This window comes from Delphinus delphis, chromosome 4, assembly GCF_949987515.2.
Source record: "Delphinus delphis chromosome 4, mDelDel1.2, whole genome shotgun sequence".
Taxonomy (NCBI): domain Eukaryota; kingdom Metazoa; phylum Chordata; class Mammalia; order Artiodactyla; family Delphinidae; genus Delphinus; species Delphinus delphis.
In genome coordinates this window covers 70,456,499-70,478,461 of record NC_082686.1, presented here as the reverse complement: position 1 = coordinate 70,478,461, position 21,963 = coordinate 70,456,499, and the positions used below count along the sequence as shown (strand labels likewise).

At 46.3% G+C, this 21,963-nt stretch overlaps 1 protein-coding gene across 1 annotated transcript in view; it reads left to right on the top strand.

Annotated features, from left to right (window-relative positions):
* The window catches only part of HEG1 (heart development protein with EGF like domains 1), an 81,466-nt gene that overhangs the window by 12,109 nt on the left and 47,394 nt on the right, over positions 1 to 21,963 (top strand). Inside the window, exons 2-5 of the mRNA XM_060010836.1 lie at positions 11,665 to 11,952; positions 13,649 to 13,948; positions 19,945 to 20,298; positions 21,420 to 21,767. Coding sequence (XP_059866819.1) covers positions 11,665 to 11,952; positions 13,649 to 13,948; positions 19,945 to 20,298; positions 21,420 to 21,767 — 1,290 coding nt within the window. The remainder of the gene's footprint in view (positions 1 to 11,664; positions 11,953 to 13,648; positions 13,949 to 19,944; positions 20,299 to 21,419; positions 21,768 to 21,963) is intronic.

Genomic DNA, 21,963 nt, shown 5'->3' with positions numbered 1-21,963 from the left:
GTATAACAAGGTAAAACTAGTGTTGAGGGAGAGAGTTGTCTCTGGGAAGGCTTCCTGGAGGTGGTGGCCTCTGAGCTGGGTGTGAGAAATGAGTCAGATTTCGCCAGAAGGCCAAGGGGAAGGAAGCAGGGCACTCTAGGTAGGAGGATTGCAGGAAGGAAGGCATGGAGGGAAGACAGCAGGGCTTCACCTGTTTTCTCTGAGGGGGAGATCCTCCTCTTTCTTCTCTGCAGAAACCCAGTTCCAAGCCTTCAGCCACCAGTCAGACATTGACACATTCGTTTATCCTGCTTCACTTTCAACAGCACAGATAGCGGTTATAAACGCAGACATGTCTCCCTTTCCTCCCCTAGACCCGACCACCCTTTGCCTGATAATGGTCCTGTTAATCTCTCCATTGCACATTCAAAACCTCCATCATCTTTGTCTCATTGCCTTTTCTCACTCACAGGTGATAAGTGTGGACTCTTCCCTCCCTTCGTTCCTCCCATCCTCCCTTTCTTCCTTCCTCCTCCTAAATCCCATCACTTGTTAATCAGATGGAATTAAGTACACATAATTCCATTGGACAGTGGGTGACCTAGGCTGTCAAGGCGTGTCACCCCATTTGGGTTGTGAAGCCACAGTGTGGACCCCGGAGTCCCTTGGAGGTCATCCTGGAAGCACACCAGGAGGTCCTCCTCAGCCCTTTCCTGTTTCCCTTTCAGAAGCTGTCTTTGTTTTGCTCCTTCCTCTCCTATCCTTCATTCTTTATTTCTGTCTTTTTAAATTGATCTTTGGAGTCAGACAGACCTGGGTTGATACCAAGCGCTACTGTTTGCCGTGCAACCTTGGCCAATTTACTTATCTCACTATACCTCAGTGTCCTTATCAGAAAATAAGGATAATAATGGTACCTACCTCCCAGGATTGCCAAGAGGATTAACGGGGACGGGTCCCTGCGAAATGCTGAGCACGTGCCTGCAGGGAGCAAGTGCTCCCCTCATTTGGCTGCCATAATAATAGCCAATCATTACCCTACTCTGGTGGGCATCTTTTTAAAAAACATTCTCCCTAGCTTTATTTCTCCCCCCCTCTGTAAGTTTCCCCCTTTTATTTCTCTTTTCAGCCCCCTTCCTTTCTTCTCCCTCTATTTTATCTTTTTTCTTCACTGGCTGTGGCATACAACTTGATTTTTTAAATAATGGTTATGTTTGAATCGAGTGTCATGTTTCCCAATCTTAATTTTAAAAGGCTATCAGTAAACCTTTAATGTATCTTCTGAAATAGATTTTACTTAAACCCCTGCGGGCTCCTCGCGTTCCCACGCTGAGCCCGCCCCTCCCCCCCCCGCCCCCCGCCCCCCATCCCCCGTCCCCCGTCCCTTGAGAGGCAGTGACCTTGGCGACCACCTTCCTCCCCTTCCCCAGTCCAGGCCTCAGCATCGGTCCAATGTGTACATTTTCTAATGCTGTAAACTTTCCAGACAAATGATGCTTCTCTGGTTTCCTTAAAGTCCTGGGCCACTTCTTACAAGTCAGTGGAGTAAATGGACCCCAGAACGTGTAAAGGCACCGGCGTCTGGCTCAGTTCGCCCGCCGCCCCGGTAGCGGCGCTTCCTGCCCCCTTCCCACGCCTCTCCCCCTTCCTCCTCGGAACCAGGATGTTTTCCTTGCCTCTTTATTGTTTCACTAACCTGGCAGGCCTCCTTTGGTGGAGCCCTGCCACCAGGCTTCCTCTTTGGGTGTGAGCGAATGTCAGGGTGACCTCGCGGGAGGCAGGGAGGCTGGCTCCCCGGGCTCCCACCCCCGGCCCCGACCTTCACCTCTGCCGCCGCTTGCTTCCGCCTCTTTCTCAAAACTGCCTCTTTGCTAAGGAGCCTCTTCTTCAGCCCCTCCATGGGCGTTTATTTTTCAGAGGGTAAGAGGGGCAAAGAAAACCGAGGCACAAGGTATAGGCCCCCCACAGAAAGCCTTTTTGTTTACTTATTTAATTGAATGGGAATCTTCTGACCTTTGACCCTAGGTCTGTTTCTCAAGGTCCTTTTTTTTCCCCTTAAACCTATAGAATTATTTTTAAAGCAAGGAGCATGAGGTCATACCAAGGTCCTTCATCTTTCATTCCTGCCTGGATAGGCAGCCTCTTTCCTTAGTGCCCCTGAGGCCGCCTCAGGGGTGATTCCCTTTCTGGAAGCCTGACCCCAGACCCCGGGGCCCCAGGTCAGCCGACTCTGGGTCACGGCTCAGCCTTTTGTCCTGGAGGATGGGCATCTGGACAAAAGCTCACTCTCTCACGGGGAGGGGAGGATAATGTGCCTTGTAAACTTCATGCTTTTCATTACGAGGGGCTGTTCCAGGGGAATCTTTTTAAAAATCACATCATCGGAGTTTAGGTCCAAACACTTCTCAATGTGTGTGTTTTTTCTTGGGGCCGCTCCTTTCAGGGTAAGAACAAGGAAGGAAACGAAACTCCCCGAGAGCCCTGGACAGTCCAGATCGAGAGCTGAGTCTTTTGTTCACACAAACTCATTTGGCTCCTAAATGTCCTCCACCCAGAATCATTACATCCGCAGCAGCGTTTCAAAACACTGCCCAGAGTGGCCGAGCTGAGTAGGCGGCTGCCTTTCTGGTGAGGTTGCAGCCACCCTCCCCCCGAGCGCCCAAGGTTCCTGCCTGCCCCAAAATATCCTGCCGCCGGCCATCTGGCCTGAAATCCCCCTCATTTGGAGGATTCCTGGGGTGCAGACAGGGAGGCCATGAGGGCTCTGCTATGGAAGGCCGGGGGTGCTTGGAGGAGGGGGCGGCAGCTGGGGGAGGGAGGATGGGATTCTGGTCTTAGCCCTGTGCCTTCCAGACTCCCCGGGCGCCCCCTCTGCCTTGCTGGGCCACTTCCTACACCGCAGCAGCACCACAGGGATTTATTTCCGTGGTTCGGCTCTCTTGGAAGCAGGAAGCTCCTTGGAGCAGATTCTACCGTGTCTTGTGTGGGGTTGATGCTCGGTAAATATATGCATGTTTTATTGTGGTAAAATATATGTAACGTAACGTTTACCATTTTTACCACTTTAAGTGTACAATTCACTGGCGTTGATTACGTTCACAGTGTTATACAAGCATCACCACCACCCATTTCCAGAAAGTTTTCATTTTCCAAATAGAAACTCATTAAGTAATAATTCCCCATTCCTCCCTCCCTCCAGCCCCTGCTAACCTCTAGTCTACTTTCTGTCTCCATGACTTTACCTATTCTAGGTACCTCAGATAAGTGGACTTATGTAATATTTTTCCTTTTGCATTTGGCTCATTTCGCTTACCATAATGTTTTCAAGGTTCACCCATGTTGTAACATGTGTCGGAATTTCCTTCCCTTGTAAGGCTGAATAATATTCCATTGTATGCATATACCACATTTTGTTTATCCATCTACCCGTTGATGGGCACTTGGGTTGCTTCCACCTTTTGGCTATTGTGAATAATGCTGCTCTGAACGTGGGTATACACGTATCTGATTCCCTGCTGTCAGTTCTTTTGTATATATGCCTAGCAGTGGAATTGCCGGAACAGCTGGTAATTCTATGTCTCAGTTTTTGAGGAACCACCAAAATGTTTCCGCAGTAACTGCATCATTTTACATTCCCACCAGCAAAGCACTTAGGTTCCAATTTCTCCACATCCTTGCTAACACTTCTTATTTTTCATTTTTGTGATAATAGCTATCCTAATGAGCGTGAAAGTGAACATTTAAAAAAATTTGTAAGTGCCACTCACTGACCACATTGTGGATTTGGAACTGTTACTACCCCTTTGGGCCCCAGTCCTGTCTCATGAGGGTCAGAGTAGTTGGTTGCTGGGGTCCCTGAGGACAGAGGTCACCTCTGGAGAGGGATGGGAGTACCACAGACAACCCAGCCGATTTCCCAATTCTGCCCAGAATGAATGATGCAAAGCCCTGTGGGTGCTAGCTGGCGAAGCAGGCCACACACACCATCCATTAGTTTGGGAAGAGCTGGCTGAACTTCCCTCTTGGTCCATCCTGGTGTCCATGTGGGGGTGTTAATTAGGAAAGATACTGGAATGAAAGAGCTGGCCTCTAGTCTCTGCTCTGCCACTTATTTTCTGAGTTATTCTGGGCGAGTGACCTCAGTACTGAGCCTCAGTCAGTTTTTTTCTTCTATAAGATGGTGCAAGAATTCCTATCCTACCTGCCACTCAGAATGTCAGGATCTAACAGGATAACTTAGCCCCCCCCGAAATTATCCTGTAAAAAGTGCTTTGCAGTTGTGAACGTGTGGGATTTCTTAAGTTCATCTCTGAGAATAGGAGCCTAATTTCCTTCGCCCTTAAAGTTCCTGTGAACAGTATCCTCCTCCTCTTGTGGTTTCCACATCCATCACACCAAAGGGATTAAAAAGAAAGGGGCGGGGGGGGGGGGTGACAGTCTCTATCTTTTTAAAGTCTCTTTTCTTCCCTCCCTGTGTGAGCCGTTGAATTTCAGGAAAATCTTTTAAAATTACAAAGAAACCTGCTATCATAGTTCTAAGATACAACCGTGCAGATTCAAGGCACCCAGCTGCACAGCACTCTGAAGAGTGTTTCCCAAGTCGAGGATCCCGGGAAAGCTCCGAGGGGTGGGGGGACACGAAGGGGAATTCCGCAGCTAGGGGTCAGTGTCTTACCTTCCAGAACCTCTCCCTCGTGAACCTTAACCCCTAGCCATCTGACCATCTTCCATCTGCCGAGCAACACTCGGGAAAGTCCTGGGGACTTTGGTTGACTCATCTCTGGACTTTTTGCAGGCCTGGTGTCCATGGCCTCTCTCTGCTGTATCTCTGCAGGCACAGCCTTCCTGACTCCTACTTTTAATGTCATCCTGTCCTTCCCTTGTCATCCATGTGTCTTTCACTGGCTCTTGTCCTCCCGCCAAATTCAAGTTTTCCCCTCAATTCAGTCCTTGACCCCTACTTTCCCCTTCATCTGCCACCTCTTTGTTCTTCCTCCTGATCAATAGCCCACGTCTTAACTGCCCGTCACACATTTCCACCTGGAAGCTATAACATCAGCCCAAACTTCATATTTTGAAAACAGGCTTTTCTTCTCCCATAAATTCATTCTCCAGCCAGGCACTACTTCTTTGTTATCATTCTTTTCATTACCCGTGAAATTCATCTCTGAGTTAGAAGCTAATTTCGAAGTCCTCTTGCTCCGTCTTCCAGCTAATAACATGCAGCTGCCATCAAGCCAAGTCTGTCCGATTCCAAAGCCCACGTGACAGGCACCGTCTCGTTCCTCTTAGAAACAGGGGGTGCAGTGGGGTTTAAGGCTGACGTTTGGAGGCTGGTGAGACTTTCTTTGGCCCTGCTCATTGGTTAGTGCCTTGGAGGCCCCGTGTCACCGAATAAGTGGGGGTGTGATGGAAGGGGACCTGGGTTCAGATTCTTTTCTCTCTGCTGTTGAGCCTGTGACCTTGAACAATCAGTCTTTCTGCCCTCAGTCTCTCCATGTGCCATGACACCTACTTGACCAGCTGTCACGTGCATCAAATGAGATAACACAGGTGAAAACACTTAGCACTGGGTAGGGAGATCTGAACCTAAATGGAGGGAAATGAAAATAAAGCGCTTGTGCTTCAACACTGTGCCCCAGAAGCGAGAGTGTAGCTGGCGGCATTTGACACGGGGCCGCGCAGCGGTAGATGGTGCAGCATGGGGGCGGCCGGGCCACCGGGAAGAAATTGCCTCTTTGGATGACGGCACACTCCCCGCAAACACCCACTACACTGCTCAGGAACAATGCAAGCTGAAAAACCCCAAATCATGGGGTGGGTGGCGAGGAGTTGACTCTGTAGCAGCTGCTAATTAGGAAATCCTACTCCTGGGCCATGCTAGCATCCCTGATGTTGTTGGTTCACAAACAGATGTTTTGGAACATTAAGACATTACAGCAGTGGAAGTTGTCAACTTGGAAAAAAAAAACAAAAACAGGCAAAGCAGTAAAACTCTCTTGTTAATTTAATCTCCATTCATGGTACAAGGGAAAGTGATGGCCTGACACAGGGGGCTGAGTGCAGAGGGAAGGATGGTATTTCCAGCTCAAAAGACACCTGGGAAATTGGGACATCTAAACTCCAGTATGAGGCTGGTCGGTGTGGCTCGGTTGCCACAGGATGTGAGTGGGGCTTGAGCAATCGCCGCTGACCCTCTGGGGAGAGGGATGGATGAGGTGAGGAGTGCCAGCCTCTCCTGAGCCTCGGGACGCCCCTTCCTAACCCCCAAGGCTGCCCCTGAGTGTCTGGTGGCACACGGCCTCTTCTCTTCACTGCCCAGCTGGCCCAGGCTCCGCAGCCTGAGGCATACCTTCTCCTTTCTCGAGGGCCAATTTCTCTTCTCCACAAAGAGGAAGAGCAGGTTCCCTGATACCTTCCCCTGCATGTGGTAGGTCCCTGTCCAGTCCTGTGCACTTTACTCTGAATTGCTCTCCCGCTCAGGGTTTACACCTGTGCTGAATAGGGAGCCACACCACAAACAGAAATTCAACCACAGGAGCCCTAAACAACTCAGGGCTTCTGCAAGGACTCGTCCTTGGACTAAAGTAAATATTTTAGCGTTTGACTCATTGTTCTTCCTGAGATACAGCCTGGAATGGTGTAAAGCACTTGATGTTCACAATCAAACAAGACCTTGAACGGCAGAGAGTGTAGCCTGGGGTGCTGCCTGCCCCATCCTGCGTGGTTTGTTAATCCCTTTTCTGAGGAACAGTTCATACGCAATCAGAGGAGTAGAGGCACATCCAGAGCTAAACAGGGGGCAGTGGGATACTGTTCTTTTGGAATCCCAGGCCAGTGACATCAGGGGCTTGTCTTGTAAAATTTAATTTTTATTTTTATCAAACTTATGCATGCTTTAAAGATCAAATATGTTTTATAAGGCTATTATAAAAACCCTGACCACTCCTACCATTGTCATTTTCTGCTTCCCACTTTCAGCCCTTTCAACTGATTCTTTTAGGAATTATGTCCATATCTCTAAATCACATGCTTATGTTACTGTTTATTGTTTTTTTGTTTTTTTTTTGGTTTTGGTTTTAGGCAATGTTCATTGATTTCTCTCAGTGGAAATTTTATATCGTTCCAAGCTCTACCACTTTTATTCTTTAGGGTCAGCTTGAGGAACTTTAAAGTGCATTTTTGACACAGCTTAAAGTTACCTTCTCCAATACAACATGATTCTGATCATCCCCTTCCAACTTCTGTGCTATTGTTATCCAGGATTTGCTGTCTTGTTTTCTTCCTTTTTTTTTTTAATTTAATTTAATTTATTTTTGGCTGTGTTGGGTCTTCATTGCTGCGTGTGGACTTTAGTTGTGGCGAGCAGGGGGCTACTCTTCGTTGCGGTGCTCGGGCTTCCCATTGTGGTGGCTTCTCTTGTTGCGGAGCACGGGCTCTAGGCATGTGGGCTTCAGTAGTTGTGGTATGCAGGCTCAGTAGTTGTGGCTTGCAGGCTTCAGTAGTTGTGGCTCGTGGGGTCTAGAGCACAGGCTCAGTAGTTGTGGCGCACGGGCTTAGTTGCTCTTCGGCACGTGGGATCTTCCTGGACCAGGGCTTGAACCCATGTGCCCTGCATTGGCAGGCGGATTCTTAGCCACTGCACCACCAGGGAAGTCCGCCATTACCTTTTTGAATATAGCCGTTTCTCCTTTTTCTCATTTCCCCTCCTAGAACTCCAATTAGATATATGTTGGACTTTCTCACTCTATCTTCCTTGTCTCTTCACCTCTTTTTCATAGTTTCTGTATTTTCATATCATCTCAGCATTCTCTTGTCATCTGTCTTATAATTCTTAATTCTCTTTGCAGCCGTATCTAATCTGTTAAGTTTCCTAATTTTAATTATTGTTATTTTTTCAATTCTAGAATTTCCATTCAGATTTCTTTCATATATTTTGGCCATTATGTATAGTCTCTTTTTCTCTCATTTTCAATTTCTTCTTATCTCTTTTCATGGAGTTTTATTTACTTACATTCTTTGTCTGATAATTCTAGTGGTTGAAGTCTTTGCTTGTCTAGTTTGCTGACTTTTGCCTACAGATGTCTTTTTCATGTTTATTTTGTGATTTTTTTTTTTTACTGTGATCTCTTATTCCCTAGGATTTTATCAGTAAATAATAAAATTGGATTAAAGGTATGTTTATCTAGAGAGAATTCACATTTGTTTCTGCCAAGTACCCAGAGGCACTGTATATCAGGACCACGCGCGCACGCACGCGCGCGCGTGCGTGTGCGTGTGTGTGTGTGTGTGTGTGGTTTGAGATATAATTTATATACCATAAAATTCAGCCTTTTAAAGTACAGGCATACCTCAGAGATATTGTGCGTTCAATTCCAGACCACTGCAATAAAGCGAGTATCACAATAAAGCAAGTCACATGAAATGTTTGGTTTCCTAGTGCATGTAAAAGTTATGTTTAGGGCTTCCCTGGTGGCGCAGTGGTTGAGAGTCCGCCTGCCGATGCAGGGGACGCGGGTTCGTGCCCCGGCCTGGGAGGATCCCACGTGCCGCGGAGCGGCTGGGCCCGTGAGCCATGGCCGCTAAGCCTGCTCGTCCGGAGGCTATGCTCCGCGGCGGGAGGGGCCACGGCGGTGAGAGGCCCGCGTACCGCCAAAAAAAAAAAAAAAAAAAAGTTATGTTTAAACCATACTGTAGTGTGTTAAGTATGCAATAGCATTATGTCTAAAAGATAGATACATTGTACGTATCTCAGTTAAAAATAATGCTGTTGGTACCAATAGACTTGCTTGATACAGAGTTACCACAAACTTTGAATTTGTAAAAGATGCAGTATCTGTGAGGCACAATAAAATGAGGTATGCCTGTATATAGTTCACTCGTTTTTAGTGTATTCACAAGGTTCAGGACTACTGTTTTAAAAATGTTAATTTTATTGGGGTATACTTGATTTACAGTGTTGTTAATCTCAGGTGTACAGCAAAGTGATTCAGTTATACATATATATATATTCATTCTTTTTTAGATTCTTTTCTCTCATAGGTTATCACAGAATATTGGGTTGAGTTCCCTGTGCTATACAGTTGTCCTTGTTGGTTACCTATCTTATACATAGTAGTATGTGTATGTTCATCCCAAGCTCCTGATTTATCCCTCCGCCATACATTTCCCCTTTGACAACCATAAGTTTGTTTTCGATATCTGTAAGACTGTTTGTTTTGTAAATAAGTACATTTGTATTATTTTTTAAAAATTAGATTCTAGGACTTCCCTGGCGATCCAGTGGTTAAGACTCTGCACTTCCAATGCAGCGCAGGCAGGTTCGATCCCTGGTCAGGGAAGTAAGATCCCACATGCTGTGAGGCATGACAAAAAAAAAAGATTAGATTCCACATATGAGTGATATCATATGATATTTGTCTTTCTCTGTCTGACTTACTTCACTTAGTATGGTAATCTCTATAGGACCACTTTTAAACACACCCTTGGCTTGAGGTTTAGACCACACAGGTATTGTGACTTTGTGCTGCACCCTCATGTGAGGGCTAGCTTTATGGTTATAAATCCTTGAGTGAGAGTTATTTTTCCAGATTCCCTTGCTGTCCTCTTCTGCAGGGAAGGTTTGTTTCTATTTGCCTTACATCCAAGGTATAGCCCTGGTCCTAACTTCATACAGGAGTTTCCTCTCAAACTCCCTCCTTAAGAATTTTGTCTCTTATCTCCTGCATCCCTGTGGCCATCAGAACAGAAGTTTAAGGTCACAAATATTGAGCAGGTGCCCCAGGGCAGCTGCCAGCTTCAGAGTTAGCTCAACTCTCTGAATTCGAACTCTCAGTTCATTTTTGACCTCACAAGATTTGTGTGCCAACTCAGCAATGCATTTAGAAGTTTTTTTTTTTTAAAAAAAAAAAAACATTTTATTCAGCATTTTTAGTTGTTGTTAGTGCAGGGTTATTCAGGATACTGCAGGACTATTTTCTACCTTTTAGTTTTGTTTATAGAGTGCATTTTTCCTGCCTTCCATTTTTAGTCAACCCTCCAGGGAGACAACATGGTTCAGGGCTAACCATGTCCTGTCTTCATGTGGCCACTCTTTTCCTTTTGAAGACTGGAATTCCTTGAGCTGACTGGATCTTGGGATATCCATCCTTTGTTCCCTGAAGAAGGGGACGTGGCTGCTTCCAGAGGCCCAGCCACGCTCACCATTGGCCAAGTCTCACACTCATCTTGAGGCTGTAATAGAGCTAAATACAGTTCCTTCCCTTTGCTCATGGCTTACCAGTTTTGGAGCATGGGTTTTAAGTCCCTTCTGCCTCCCCACAATCACTTTTTTTCTGGCTTCTTTTGAGAATAACTTCTCTCATTGTGCCAAGTTGACCAAGAGGGTAGAGAAGGCATCCTCAAATCCTTTCCCTTCCTCTTTGGAGGCCAGCTTGCCTTTGCAGCTCAGAGAGGAAGAACAAAGGTTACATGTGTCCATAACCCCAGAGTCCCAAGTTGAACTTGTGGACTTGGTGGCTGCCCCAGAAACACCCTTCCACATCCCATTTCTAGCTGATTGTGGACCTTGCCTGTCTGGGCCTGGGCCCCAGAGGAGCCCAGATGCCTAGGAAGCTCCCTCCTCTTTAGGAAGCTTCTGTTAATTATCACTTACAGGAAAAAGAATAGGAAGCATGAAAACAGTAATTCTCAAGGGACTCGGGGAGGAAATGATTCCCTTAGGAAAGTGTGTCAGAATCTCTTTACGGAAGAATTTATAATCACCACCCCTCCAACTCCAGTAAGTGAGCCACTGCTTCAGGTTGGAGTGGACCAGCGTGGGGACAGTGTTGAGAACCATTGCTCTAGAATTGCACTGTCCATATAGCAGCCACTAGCCACATGTGGCTAGCCTGCTCTTGAAGTGTGGCCAGCAAAATACTCTCTGGATTTTAAAGATTTAATACTAAAAAAAGAATGCAAAATATCTCAGTAATTTTTATATCAATTACATATTGAAGTACCATTTTGAGTATGTTGGAGTAAATAAAATATTTATTAAAGTTAATTTCACCCGTTTCTTTTTACTTTTAAAACTGCGGCTACTACAGAATTTAAAGTTACCGATGTGGCTTGCATTTGTGGCTTACTTTACACATCTCTTGGACAGGGCTGATCTAGAAGATAACTTGCTCCTTTGGGATTGTGTGTGTGTGTGTGTGTGTGCACCCATGTGCGTATGATATTTTGAGTTGAACTGTAGGTTCTGCCTGCAGGCTTTACTGGTCCGATGGTTGGACATTTTTGCCTGACTCGTATAGATAGAAGTGACTTCATTCATCCCTGCAGAGCTTTCTCAACAGCCCCCGATCGTAAGCAGAAAGAAAAATACCATTCCCAAATGGGAAAATAAAAATGGGTTTTTTCAAGGACCCATGTGATCAGCAACAACTTCAAATTGGTCTCTTTCTATCAATTTTCATCACTTATTCCACTTGTTATAAAATTTAACCCTATATGGTATTGTTGCTTCATAATTTCTTCCCCTGGATTGCAAGAATAATTACTGTTGGAAAAAAGAAAGGTGAGATCATTCTCGTTGAATCCACTTCTCCTGATATATCTGCTCATATACCTTTTCTGAAGGTTTACTTCTCTTTTCAGAAGCCAACAAGTCCTCACTGATCCATTTTCCTATTGTTTCAGCTGCTGTAAAAAACCACTGGCTAGAAAGCAACGCTGAACAACCCCACACAGAAAATATTACCTTTGATCAGAATCAAGTGGACTTTTCAACAGTGGTCTCCAAAGAGGATGTGATGGTTCAGACCCCCAGGAAGAACCACGCTTCTTCAGATGCTCCAGGAAACGTCCCTCCACAAACTGAAACAGCAGCTACAGGAAGAAGTGACTCTTCAAGGAGGACAGATGTCACCCTTTCCCCTGTTGGGCCTGAGAGAGCAGCCGCTCTGACTTCCCAGAGCAGCACCTTAGGTGAGTTTAGGCCGACGACACTCATGTTACGCATGTATGTCCAGTCCTGGAAAACCTAATGTCTGCTGGTCTCTGCCTTCCCCCATCCTGAGCCGCAGTGCTCAGCCACGGGTCCTGGGCCAGGGTGAACCAGACCTGTGCCTCAGGCTCCACCTGGGGCTCCCTGTGGTTCACTGAGTTGTAAGCCTAGACCAGGTGAGGGTGCAGTTTTGCTGAGTGGCCTGACCAGTGCCGTGGAATCTACATTCCACGGCCAGGCTGAATCCACACAACAGCGGCAGTCCCGCCACACGCTGCAGTCTCCCAGGTACCGGGTCTGGTGGGCTGCTTGGCTGCGTGTTCGTGTTGACGTAGCTCAGATGGCTGTTCTCGCTGCGGTCCGCACAGCTCTGTGGTTTGCCATTTTTAGCAAAGGATTTCAAGAAGGGGCTGGGGCTGGACGAGCAGGATTTGATTGAGGAAGGGAAGACAAAGAAAGCTAGCACCAGCTAGTACCTACGCTATACCAACATGTCTCTCAATTCTCACAGCCAGTGGTGAGGTCACGTTACTCTCATTTTAGGAATTCGGAAACTGAAGCTAGAGAAATTAATCAATCCAACGTGTGCAGGTCAAACAGTTAACAGTTTTCAGAGCTGAGATTTGTGCCTAAGCCTGTATTGGTGGGAAGGGTGGCTGAGGAGTGGGATGCCTGGACCACATGAGCAAAGATACAGAGGAAGGAAGAGAAGTGTGGCCTCTTCGTGGGTGGCAAGGCCAGCAGCCTCCCTCGGGGTGGGCATAAGTCACACACAGAGGAGAGGAGCTGCGGGTAGGACAGTCCTGTGGGTGGGGTTAGGCACAATTACTGAGGACTTTGAAAACCAAGCAGTTCTGATTTGGTGTGGTGGGAAAAGTCACTGGAGGTTTTCGAACAGGCAGTGACATGATTAAAGTGAATTTGGGCAGGGTTCACTTGGCACGTGGGTGTAAGATGTCTGGGGTGAGAGATGGGGCAGAAGGAACCTGGAGTCCAGGGGACCACCCAGGCAGACACAGAAATCCAGATACCAGGTGCTAACATGTGGCCTGCTGGCCTCAGGGATGGAGAGGAAGGGATTGGTGAAGGCTTGATAAAATCGATACAGCTTGGTGATGTGATGGCCTAAAAGTAGAGGCTGAAGCCATCAAAGATGACCCCATGGTTTCACACCCTAGTGATGGGAGGTCTGGTTGGGGGACTCAATTCTGTAAAGAGTACCTAGGACAGTATTTAAAGTTCCATTCGTGAATGATGGATATAGAGCTTAGAAACTGCCCGTGACGCAGCCTGGGTTTGCTGGTCATCCAGATAGTGGAAATTTTGTTTATGTTAAATTCAAGTGAATTCTGGGACCAACTCTGTGGAATGTGAGTGATGAGTCACGAGGATCAGAAGCCCACCTCTGGTTCTTTATCGTCTGATACTTAGCTTCATTGTGCACCTCTGCTGATAATTTTACCGCAAAATGCAGAATCTTTGTTTGTGAGATCTGAAAACAGTCTTTGTCTTGGTTTGTGGTCTCTCCTTCAGGAGGTGATTTTTCATAGAATGAACAATGGCTCCTAATTTCTTCTCGTGTCTATTTTATAGAGGTCAGAGGTGAGCCCACTCAAAGGTTGTTCAGACATTTGGAAGTCCGCTGGTGGAATTTTAATTGTTGCTGTCTGCTTTCAGCCTTGGGAAGGCATCGCCCGCCGTCCAGCAGTTCAGGGTCAGAAGGAAGAACCGCCCCTCCTCACACGGAAAGCGGAACATCCTGGGGTTCCCCGGCAAGGGGGCAGGGGCTCCCTGAAGAAGTGACTGTGCACACCCAGGTGGCTGCCACTTCAGTTTTGACCCAGTCTTCTCTTCCTGCTGTGGAGCGGGGAGAAGAGACCACACTCCCCAGGCAGAGAAATTCCTCAGGACCAGAGCTCTCCTGGCTGCCTCTTTCCAGGACACTGGCTCACTTCCCTCCCTCAGACCAGTCCGCATGTGAGTACTGCTATCCCAGCTGCACCCTCTGAAGTCATTCAGAATAGAAATAAATAGCCCCGGATAGCCAGCTAGTTACATGCTCATCACAGGGGCTGAGGGGAAAGGACTTTAAGCACCAATGCAAAGTATTGGTTCAAAGTACAACCTGCCCAATTTATCTCAGTGTTGAAGTTCATGTCTAAAATGTATTTTCTTTAACTGTATAAGGAGGAAAATAATAGTTGGTCTGGTGGCTGCTCTAGGCCTTTCCGTGCACCAACCCCTGCTTTTCCCGTCTCCCCACACATATACACGTAACAAAGACTCAGTGCGGCTGGTGTGTGGTCTTGCACAAGGGGCCACGTTCTGGGGTGAATGAAATGGTGAACATTGTTTCACTTGATGAGGAGTTATATTTGTATTTCTTCATTATTGCAAAAATGTTTCTTTCAATGGCAAAGATAACATAGATAGACATTTTTCTGGGCATCATTTCAAAAAAACTATACAGGCAGGTGTTTGCAAGACTGCAGCAGTAGAGCGCTGGCCTCTCTGCATTCCAACCCCTAGTCATCAGTTATGTGTCTGTGCAGGCCTTCCATCTCCACTGAGCCTTTTGTCAACCCTCTGAGCCTCTGTGCCATGTACCTTGTCACACCAGCTTATCTGATGCCTTCTACCCAGATAGCCTGTAATCCGCTTGAAGACACAGATTGTGTTTATTACTTCTCTTAGTTAGGTTCCCCTGCCCCACAGTGAGGTACAGTTGATGAGTAAGGGGAGGAGCATGTACCCAAATATCACAGGGTTCATCCAGCCACAGGCCAATGTTGGAAACTCTGCCCACTGTTTCTCTTTTCCAAGGTTTTATACCGAGCCTGTGCGTGCTTCTTGTGTTTTCATCTCCATGCCATAGGGAGCAGGACAGAGAGGGTTGGAAATATTCTTGGGAAATAGGTGGCTTCAGAAATTGCCATTTCAAAATTTTCATAGGTCAGAGGTTTTTAGAAGTACTTTCCAAGACTAGGGTTTCAGGTTTATGTCATCAAAGCAAAAACAGAACCCAGAGGCCCTTTCTGGAATGCCTATTTAAAGCAGCCCATTCCCCTTCCATATACTCTGTATACAGTTTCCTGCTGACTGGGTATATATGTAATTTATGATTCATATTTTTAGGAGATTGGTTTTTAAGATTATTCTTAAACATTGGTTAGATAGGATAAAAGCTACGATCCTTTCCAGCTTCAAAGTTCTGTGGTTCAGTGGTTTACAACCAGCTTTATGAAATGGTGGAAAGGAAGCTAAACTTGATTCTGGTCAGGGTCATTTAATATTTATACTTTAAATTCAACCCACTACTGTGGTATATATACTGTGGTATATTTGAAAATCAGCCTATGTTTCCAGCTACTGGCCTTGACTCTGTAGTCACCTGTACTTTTTAACATTAAAAAAATAATTAGCCCTCCAATTCCTTGAGCATTCATTCTTTTAGAACCTTATACTTTTAATTTTTGAAGAGTTCTACCATATCGTTCCTCTTCCTTGAGTTTCACTGGGCATTTCTATTTCTTCTTAGTGAACTGGATGTTCTGTGCTAGGTAGGGTCCCATCTCCCTCTTAGATACTGGAGGGGGCTTTGTGTGCTGTTAAATGAAGGGATACCCAGGCATCCAGGACTGTCTGGATCTAGCCTGACAGCCCCTGCTCTCCTCCCCACAGGGATGCAGAGGGGACATGAACGAGGATCCGAAGCCACATGGGAAACGAAGCTCTGCTTTATTTTTAATGCTGGGCTGGTCCCTGCTACCGTGCTAACCAGAGCTCCGGTGTACCTCCTACCTCCTCTAAAATCCAAATCTTGAGATTTAGATTTTCTGAGCACAGGATCTAGGAGTGCTAGGCATGCAGGCAGGAGTGCTGAGAAAGCCAGCAGGACTTGCCCGGGGCAGACCGGGAGTCACCCAGCCCAACTGGCCTCTCTGTAGGGAATCGAAGCCAAGAGGGAATGGGGTAGGGGCGTGCGCTTTGTGACACTTGGCTGCTCTGTCCACTAGTAAACGTGACCCAGTGAAGGTCGTGGCACTTGGACCAGTCAGATGAGTGATGCTTTTCACTAGGTGAGCGCTAGGATTCCAGCCAGGAGCCTGGCCTGGGGAGGATGGGAGTCCTTATTTGAAACATGAAGGGATTAGATCCGTTGATCCTAAAGATCCTTTCTAGTTCCAGCATCTGTTATTCCAAACACATCAGCCTTTGTATTCGGTGACTCCTTTCACTTCGCATTCTGCTACATAGGAACATACACACAGCACAACCTCTTCTGAGGCTCAGGTAGTCAGGGGTTACCTGCTTCCAAAAATAAATTGCGTGCTAATAAATGTATGTGTTAAAGCAGGTAAAAGCCCAGACAGCTAACTCAGATTTAAAAAAAAGAGATCGGAAGCTATTTGAAATCATTTTGCTTGCTGCTTTAGATCTTTTGTTGCTTTTTTTCCTTCTGTACTTTTTATATTTTCTATAGTGACCATGTACTGTTTGATAATTAGGGGGAAAAGTAAGCAAAGCAACTAATAGGGGAAAAAGTTCTCTTTTAAAGGCAAAAAGAGATATGTGTATGTTGAATTATGTGAACATGGCTACAATTGAGCACTGAATTTAGTACTGAGCTTCCTGGAAGCCAGGGCACAAAGGGAAACCGGGTGAGGCATGCTATTATTGTCAGATAAAGTGAGTATACCATTTCACCCATAGGCTTCAGTGTTTTGGGGGCAGTACATTCTAAGAGGAATGTTTATGTGAGGAATGTTGAGGCTCATAACAGAAAGTGCCTTCAATTGCTGTTTTGTGGACACTGTGCTGATGTTCTTTAAAAGTTGATATTTTCTGTCGATTCTCAATAGGAGCTGAGGGTGTAATAATGGATCTCAACTCATGGAAGTGTTTCTGTGGGTAGCTGAGCTAATGTGGTCCAGGTAAATTGCTTCGTGGTGATTTCACTTTGTAAAGGCAGTGGATATAAATAACTCAGAAGGTTGTAGATTTAGCCGATCTTTCCCAAATATCAGCCGCTCCTGCCAGATTTTTGGCAAGTTCTGGATAGCAGCCAAGCCAGGGGTGAGCCTGTGATGCATGCCTGAGGCTCCAGTATGTTGTATTGTGATGGGAAAGTGACCCATATAGTGTTCTCAGAGGAGCAGGCGTTCCTTTCACCTCCTATTATAAAGATTAGGGAATTTAGGTTTTTTCTGCTCCCAAATGGATGGGCTTCACATTTTTGAATGGCTGCTTCAAGGGTAGAAAATGAGCAAGGAAAGGCAATTATTAAATAATCAATAGTGCTGGTCTGCTGATTAGAAACGTGGTACATTTCACCCTAGATGTATTTAGCAGGCGCTCATTTAGTAACATAAGTGGTGACTGTAGGTTAGTTTGACCAAGCATTTTCTCCTCTTATTAAGAAGCACCAGCTCTACAGAAGTATGCACACTGCTTCATAGCTTTACTGTGAGGATGGAACAAGATTATAGATATAAAGTACTTACGTAGCACAGTATATGGAGGTGTACGTGAAGTAGTGGCACGTCGTAATTGGTTAGTAAAGGGCAGAGCTTTTAATACTGATGAGAATGAGACGGTGAAGCAGTGTTCCACAGAGCCCTCAGGGTCAGGGAAACCCTAGCCATTTTCCTTTTGTGACTTCCAGCAGTTGTAACTTTTACAATTGTATTTCTGAGGCCATTGCTTTGCTGGACAGGTATTCCTGCCGAGTCTAATAAAACCTCACTGTGCATTGAATTCATGAAATAATGCAATTTACTGGGAATAAAAGTGCTTTGAAAGAGCACTCAGCAATCTGATGAGGCTGTAACTGGTGGATATAGATGGTGGCTCTAATGAAGTTAGGCCTGAGAAGCTAAGTGGGCGAGTGAGGATTTGGGGCATGTCTGTGTTGTGCTTTCCTTTTCTTATACTGAACCTTTTTTGTTTGTTTGTTTGTTTGGAGCAGAGAAAGGTTTATCGCAGGGTCAAGCAAGGAGAATGGGTGGCTTGTGCTCAAAAACCCCAGGTCCATTTGTTTTTTTTGCGGTACGCGGGCCTGTCACTGTTGTGGCCTCTCCCGTTGTGGAGCACAGGCTCCGGACACGCAGGCTCAGCAGCCATGGCTCACGGGCCCAGCCGCTCCGCGGCATGTGGGATCTTCCCGGACCGGGGCACGAACCCGTGTCCCCTGCATCGGCAGGCGGACTCTCAACCTCTGCGCCACCAGGGAAGCCCCTCCCATGTTTTAATTACTAGTTTTATGGATTGCCTGCATCTTCCTTGTCTCCACGAAGGTCCAGTGACCAGACCTGTGGCCTATGTTCTAGGTGTACCTGGTTTTATGGTTTTGTACAAAAGTGAAAGGAACCTTTCTGTTTCCTGTGCTCTCCCTATATGTATATATTTGCTATTTATTTGTGCTTTTGGTCATGACTGCACATTGGACTCATCTTCAGGGACCCGTTTATAATGAGAACTTCCTTTCTTCCTTCCTTTTTTCATAATTAACAATTTGAAGCCTTTCATTATATAGGTATAGAGAGTACTTTTTTAAAATTTTGGCTTAAAAAGAGCAAAAAGCACTCTTCCTTCTTCCCTTTGGATCTTGCCCACTCAGCAAGCTTTCCTTCAGTTCATTCCTGTTTGGAAGGAAGATCTCAATGTGCCCTTCTGGAGGTCATTTCTCAGGGTGTCCTTTGGAGAGTTCTTTGTGGAAGGGGACCACCAGCAAGCCACAGTACTTCTGCAGAGCACTCTGCACATTTTCACCAGTGGTGTATAATTCAGTTCTTGAGGTTCTTGACGATTGATCCAGTGTCTGCCATCCATTTCATCAGAAAAGCTGTTCTCGACCTGGAGTCCTTGGCCTCCTGGAGTAGTATGTGAGCTCGAGAGCTGGTCTCCCAAGCCTCATGACCTGACTAGCAGCCTGTTGCTTTTGGATGGAATTAAATCAAATCAGTGGGGTAACAATCAGTATCTCCTGCTGATTAGAAGCTCCGTTACTTAATAAATGCAGCTCGGTTCATAGTCTTTCAAAACATAAGGTTTACTATGGCCATGAGGTGGGGAATAATAAAGAACACTTGATGGTGGCAAGGCTGGGAATTACTCTTCTAGGCCAGCATTGTTCTGACTGTGGTCTTCAGAGCCCTAGGCCTCCTGAGTGGTGACTGGGCCCCCTGCAAGGCACCCACTTTGATTCATTTTTATGTATGGGTTTTTTTTTTAATTTATTTTATTTATTTATGTTTGGCTGCATTGGGTCTTCTTGCTGTGGGCTTTCTCAGTTGCAACGAGCGGGGGCTACTCTTCGTTGCAGTGTGCAGCCTTCTCATTGCGGTGGCTTCTTTTGTTGCAGAACACGGGCTCTAGGCACGCAGGCTTCAGTAGTCATGGCATGCGGGCTCAGTAGTTGTGGCTCGCGGGCTCTAGAGCGCAGGCTCAGTAGTTGTGGCGCACGGGCTTAGTTGCTCCGCAGCATGTGGGATCTTCCCGGACCAGGGCTCGAACCCGTGTCCCCTGCATTGGCAGGTGGATTCTCAACCACTGTGCCACCAGGGGAGCCCATATGTGTGGGTTTTAATCTATAATAGCATTTGAACAAAAGGGTTACACTGCTGAAACAAAGGAAAACAAATCCTGCACCTGTTACAATGGTCTGTCCTGTGTAAGTAATAAAGTGGGATGCAAGAGCCGAAGTTTTTAGCTTCCTCTATAAAGACAAATGAAAATCATGTCTAGAGGCTTTCTCCTGTCTTCCTCTTAGCTTGATCTGAAGCTTTTATTGTGCTCGGTGAAGGACCTCACGCTTCTCCACTTAGCTCTGTGAGGAGAGGGCGGATGAGTGTGTTATGTGTGTTTATCTATTAGATCCACCTTATCGATATTCATCTACCGAAATGTAATTAACATCATTTGTATCCAGATACACCCCAACTAATCTTGAAGCATATTTTCTTCCATTTTAGCTTCTGGAAGTACGGAGGATTTAAACAACTCTACTGCTGTCCACAGCCCCTCGGTCAGTGGGACAAAGAGTGTCCATGTTGCTACCATGTTCCCCGACGGTGTCCTAAAGATGCTGCAGTCTTTAGCCATCAGTCCAGGACCTCTAAATGAGACAGAGCGTTTCCCTGAGGACTCTGAAATGACCACAACTTCAGCAGCAGTCCATTCTTCACACTCTGAGGCAGGGTGGAGAAGAAACAGTGGAGTAATCAGGAGCCCAGGGGATGGGGAACTCACTAAGCCATCCACAGAAAATGGAGTTGGCCTTACGTCCTCCAAGGTCTCATGGGAATTTTGGCAAAATGATTCCCCAAGTAAGTCTTTGATCTTTATTTAATTTATTATGGACATTTTTAAATCGTTGCATTTTCTCAAGGAATCACTTTAAGACCATTTGCAACCTTTTAAAAAAAAACCACTGTGTTCTTGGATAACACCATCTCCTTTATCTGGTATACCACATTATCTCATTTTGATTTTCATCCTCATGACAATGTTGTGAAATTAGTCAAATAGGCGTCATTCCTCCTGCGTTCTTGTAGATGAGGAAACTGAGGCTCATCGGGTTTAAGTAGTGAGTGCGTGGTCTTTAGCTCACTCACCACAGAGTTGAGACCCCCGCCTTGAGGTCCCACTGCTGGTGCATCTTGTCACTGCAGCATCATCTTCAAACTGAGAGCTGGCCCGCTCTTTAAAGCTAGCTTCAGGTATCTTCTGTACAGATCATCTTTACAAAGAAAATGTGCAGATATACTCCCTAAATTCATGCTTTTAGTGTGCCCCCTATAGTTGATTTTTTGTTTGCTATACTTCAAAATTAGAATAATCTTTTTTAAAATATAAATCTATTTAGTTATTTGGCTGCACTGGGTCTTAGTTGCAGCATGTGAGATCTTCGTTGTGGTGTGCAGGATCTTTCTAGTTGCGGCTTGTGGGATCTAGTTCCCTGACCAGGGATGGAACCCAGGCCCCCTGCACTGGGAGCACGGAGTCTTAACTGCTGGACCACCAGGGAAGTCCCCAAAATTAGTTTTATTAATAATAGAACTGTCTTAGAAAAATGCTCTAAGCACAGTATTGGGGCACATTGTATTTGATGGACATAACAGCATACTCACTGGCTCATAACACCCCATGTTTTGGGGGAAAGAGAATAAAACACTCAGGCCTATAAGTTACTCTGCTTTGCACATACTGTTTAAAAGCTCCCGTCTTCACCAGTTTTTATTTTTAGTATTGATCTCTTACTGACACTGAAGAGTTTTGAAATAATTATTTAGAACCTGAAAATGCACGTCAGGTTACACGTATAGTAAATACTATACAAGGTCCTTGCAAAGGGCACCTTCTCCTAGGGAAGACTCGCGTCTCGGCTGTGGAGGGATCTCTCTTGCATCCATCCATGTGATGGCCTTTTCTCTCTGACACCTTTCAGCCTCCAGAGGACACCAACTCGCCAGCAGCTCTGGTGTGGGGAGTGGCAGCTCCGTGTCTCAGACAGCGACTGTGTCTCGGTCAGTCACGCTGGCAAGAGGTGGAGAGAGCACTGCTCGCTGGTTCTTGACCGACAGCGAGCCATTCGCAGATGCGACCGGAAGCTCCACTTCCCATCCTGAGGTTGTGAACGCTTCGGTTTTGACCCGGTTTTCAGCCTCCGCCCCACAGTCTCGAGGAAGTGACCCAGCGCCTGGTGAGAGGAGCTATTCCGAACCGGCCACCGAGTCCTTGTCTTCATCCTCCTCAGAAAGCCTGGGCTCCTCGGCACCACGCGGGGAGCGCTCCAGTGAGTCTCCGTTCACGGAACCGCACCCCGCGGACGGTGGAGGGGTGCCTGGGCTGCGATCTTCTGCCGCATTAATGAAATAGCTCCGTGGGCCCCTCATTATTCCCAGGCCATCCTTCTAGCTGGTTGATACCGATATCCCTGTATATCCCCCAGTTTTTCTGTTCTATCTCTAAGATGTTGCTGTTGCCACGTG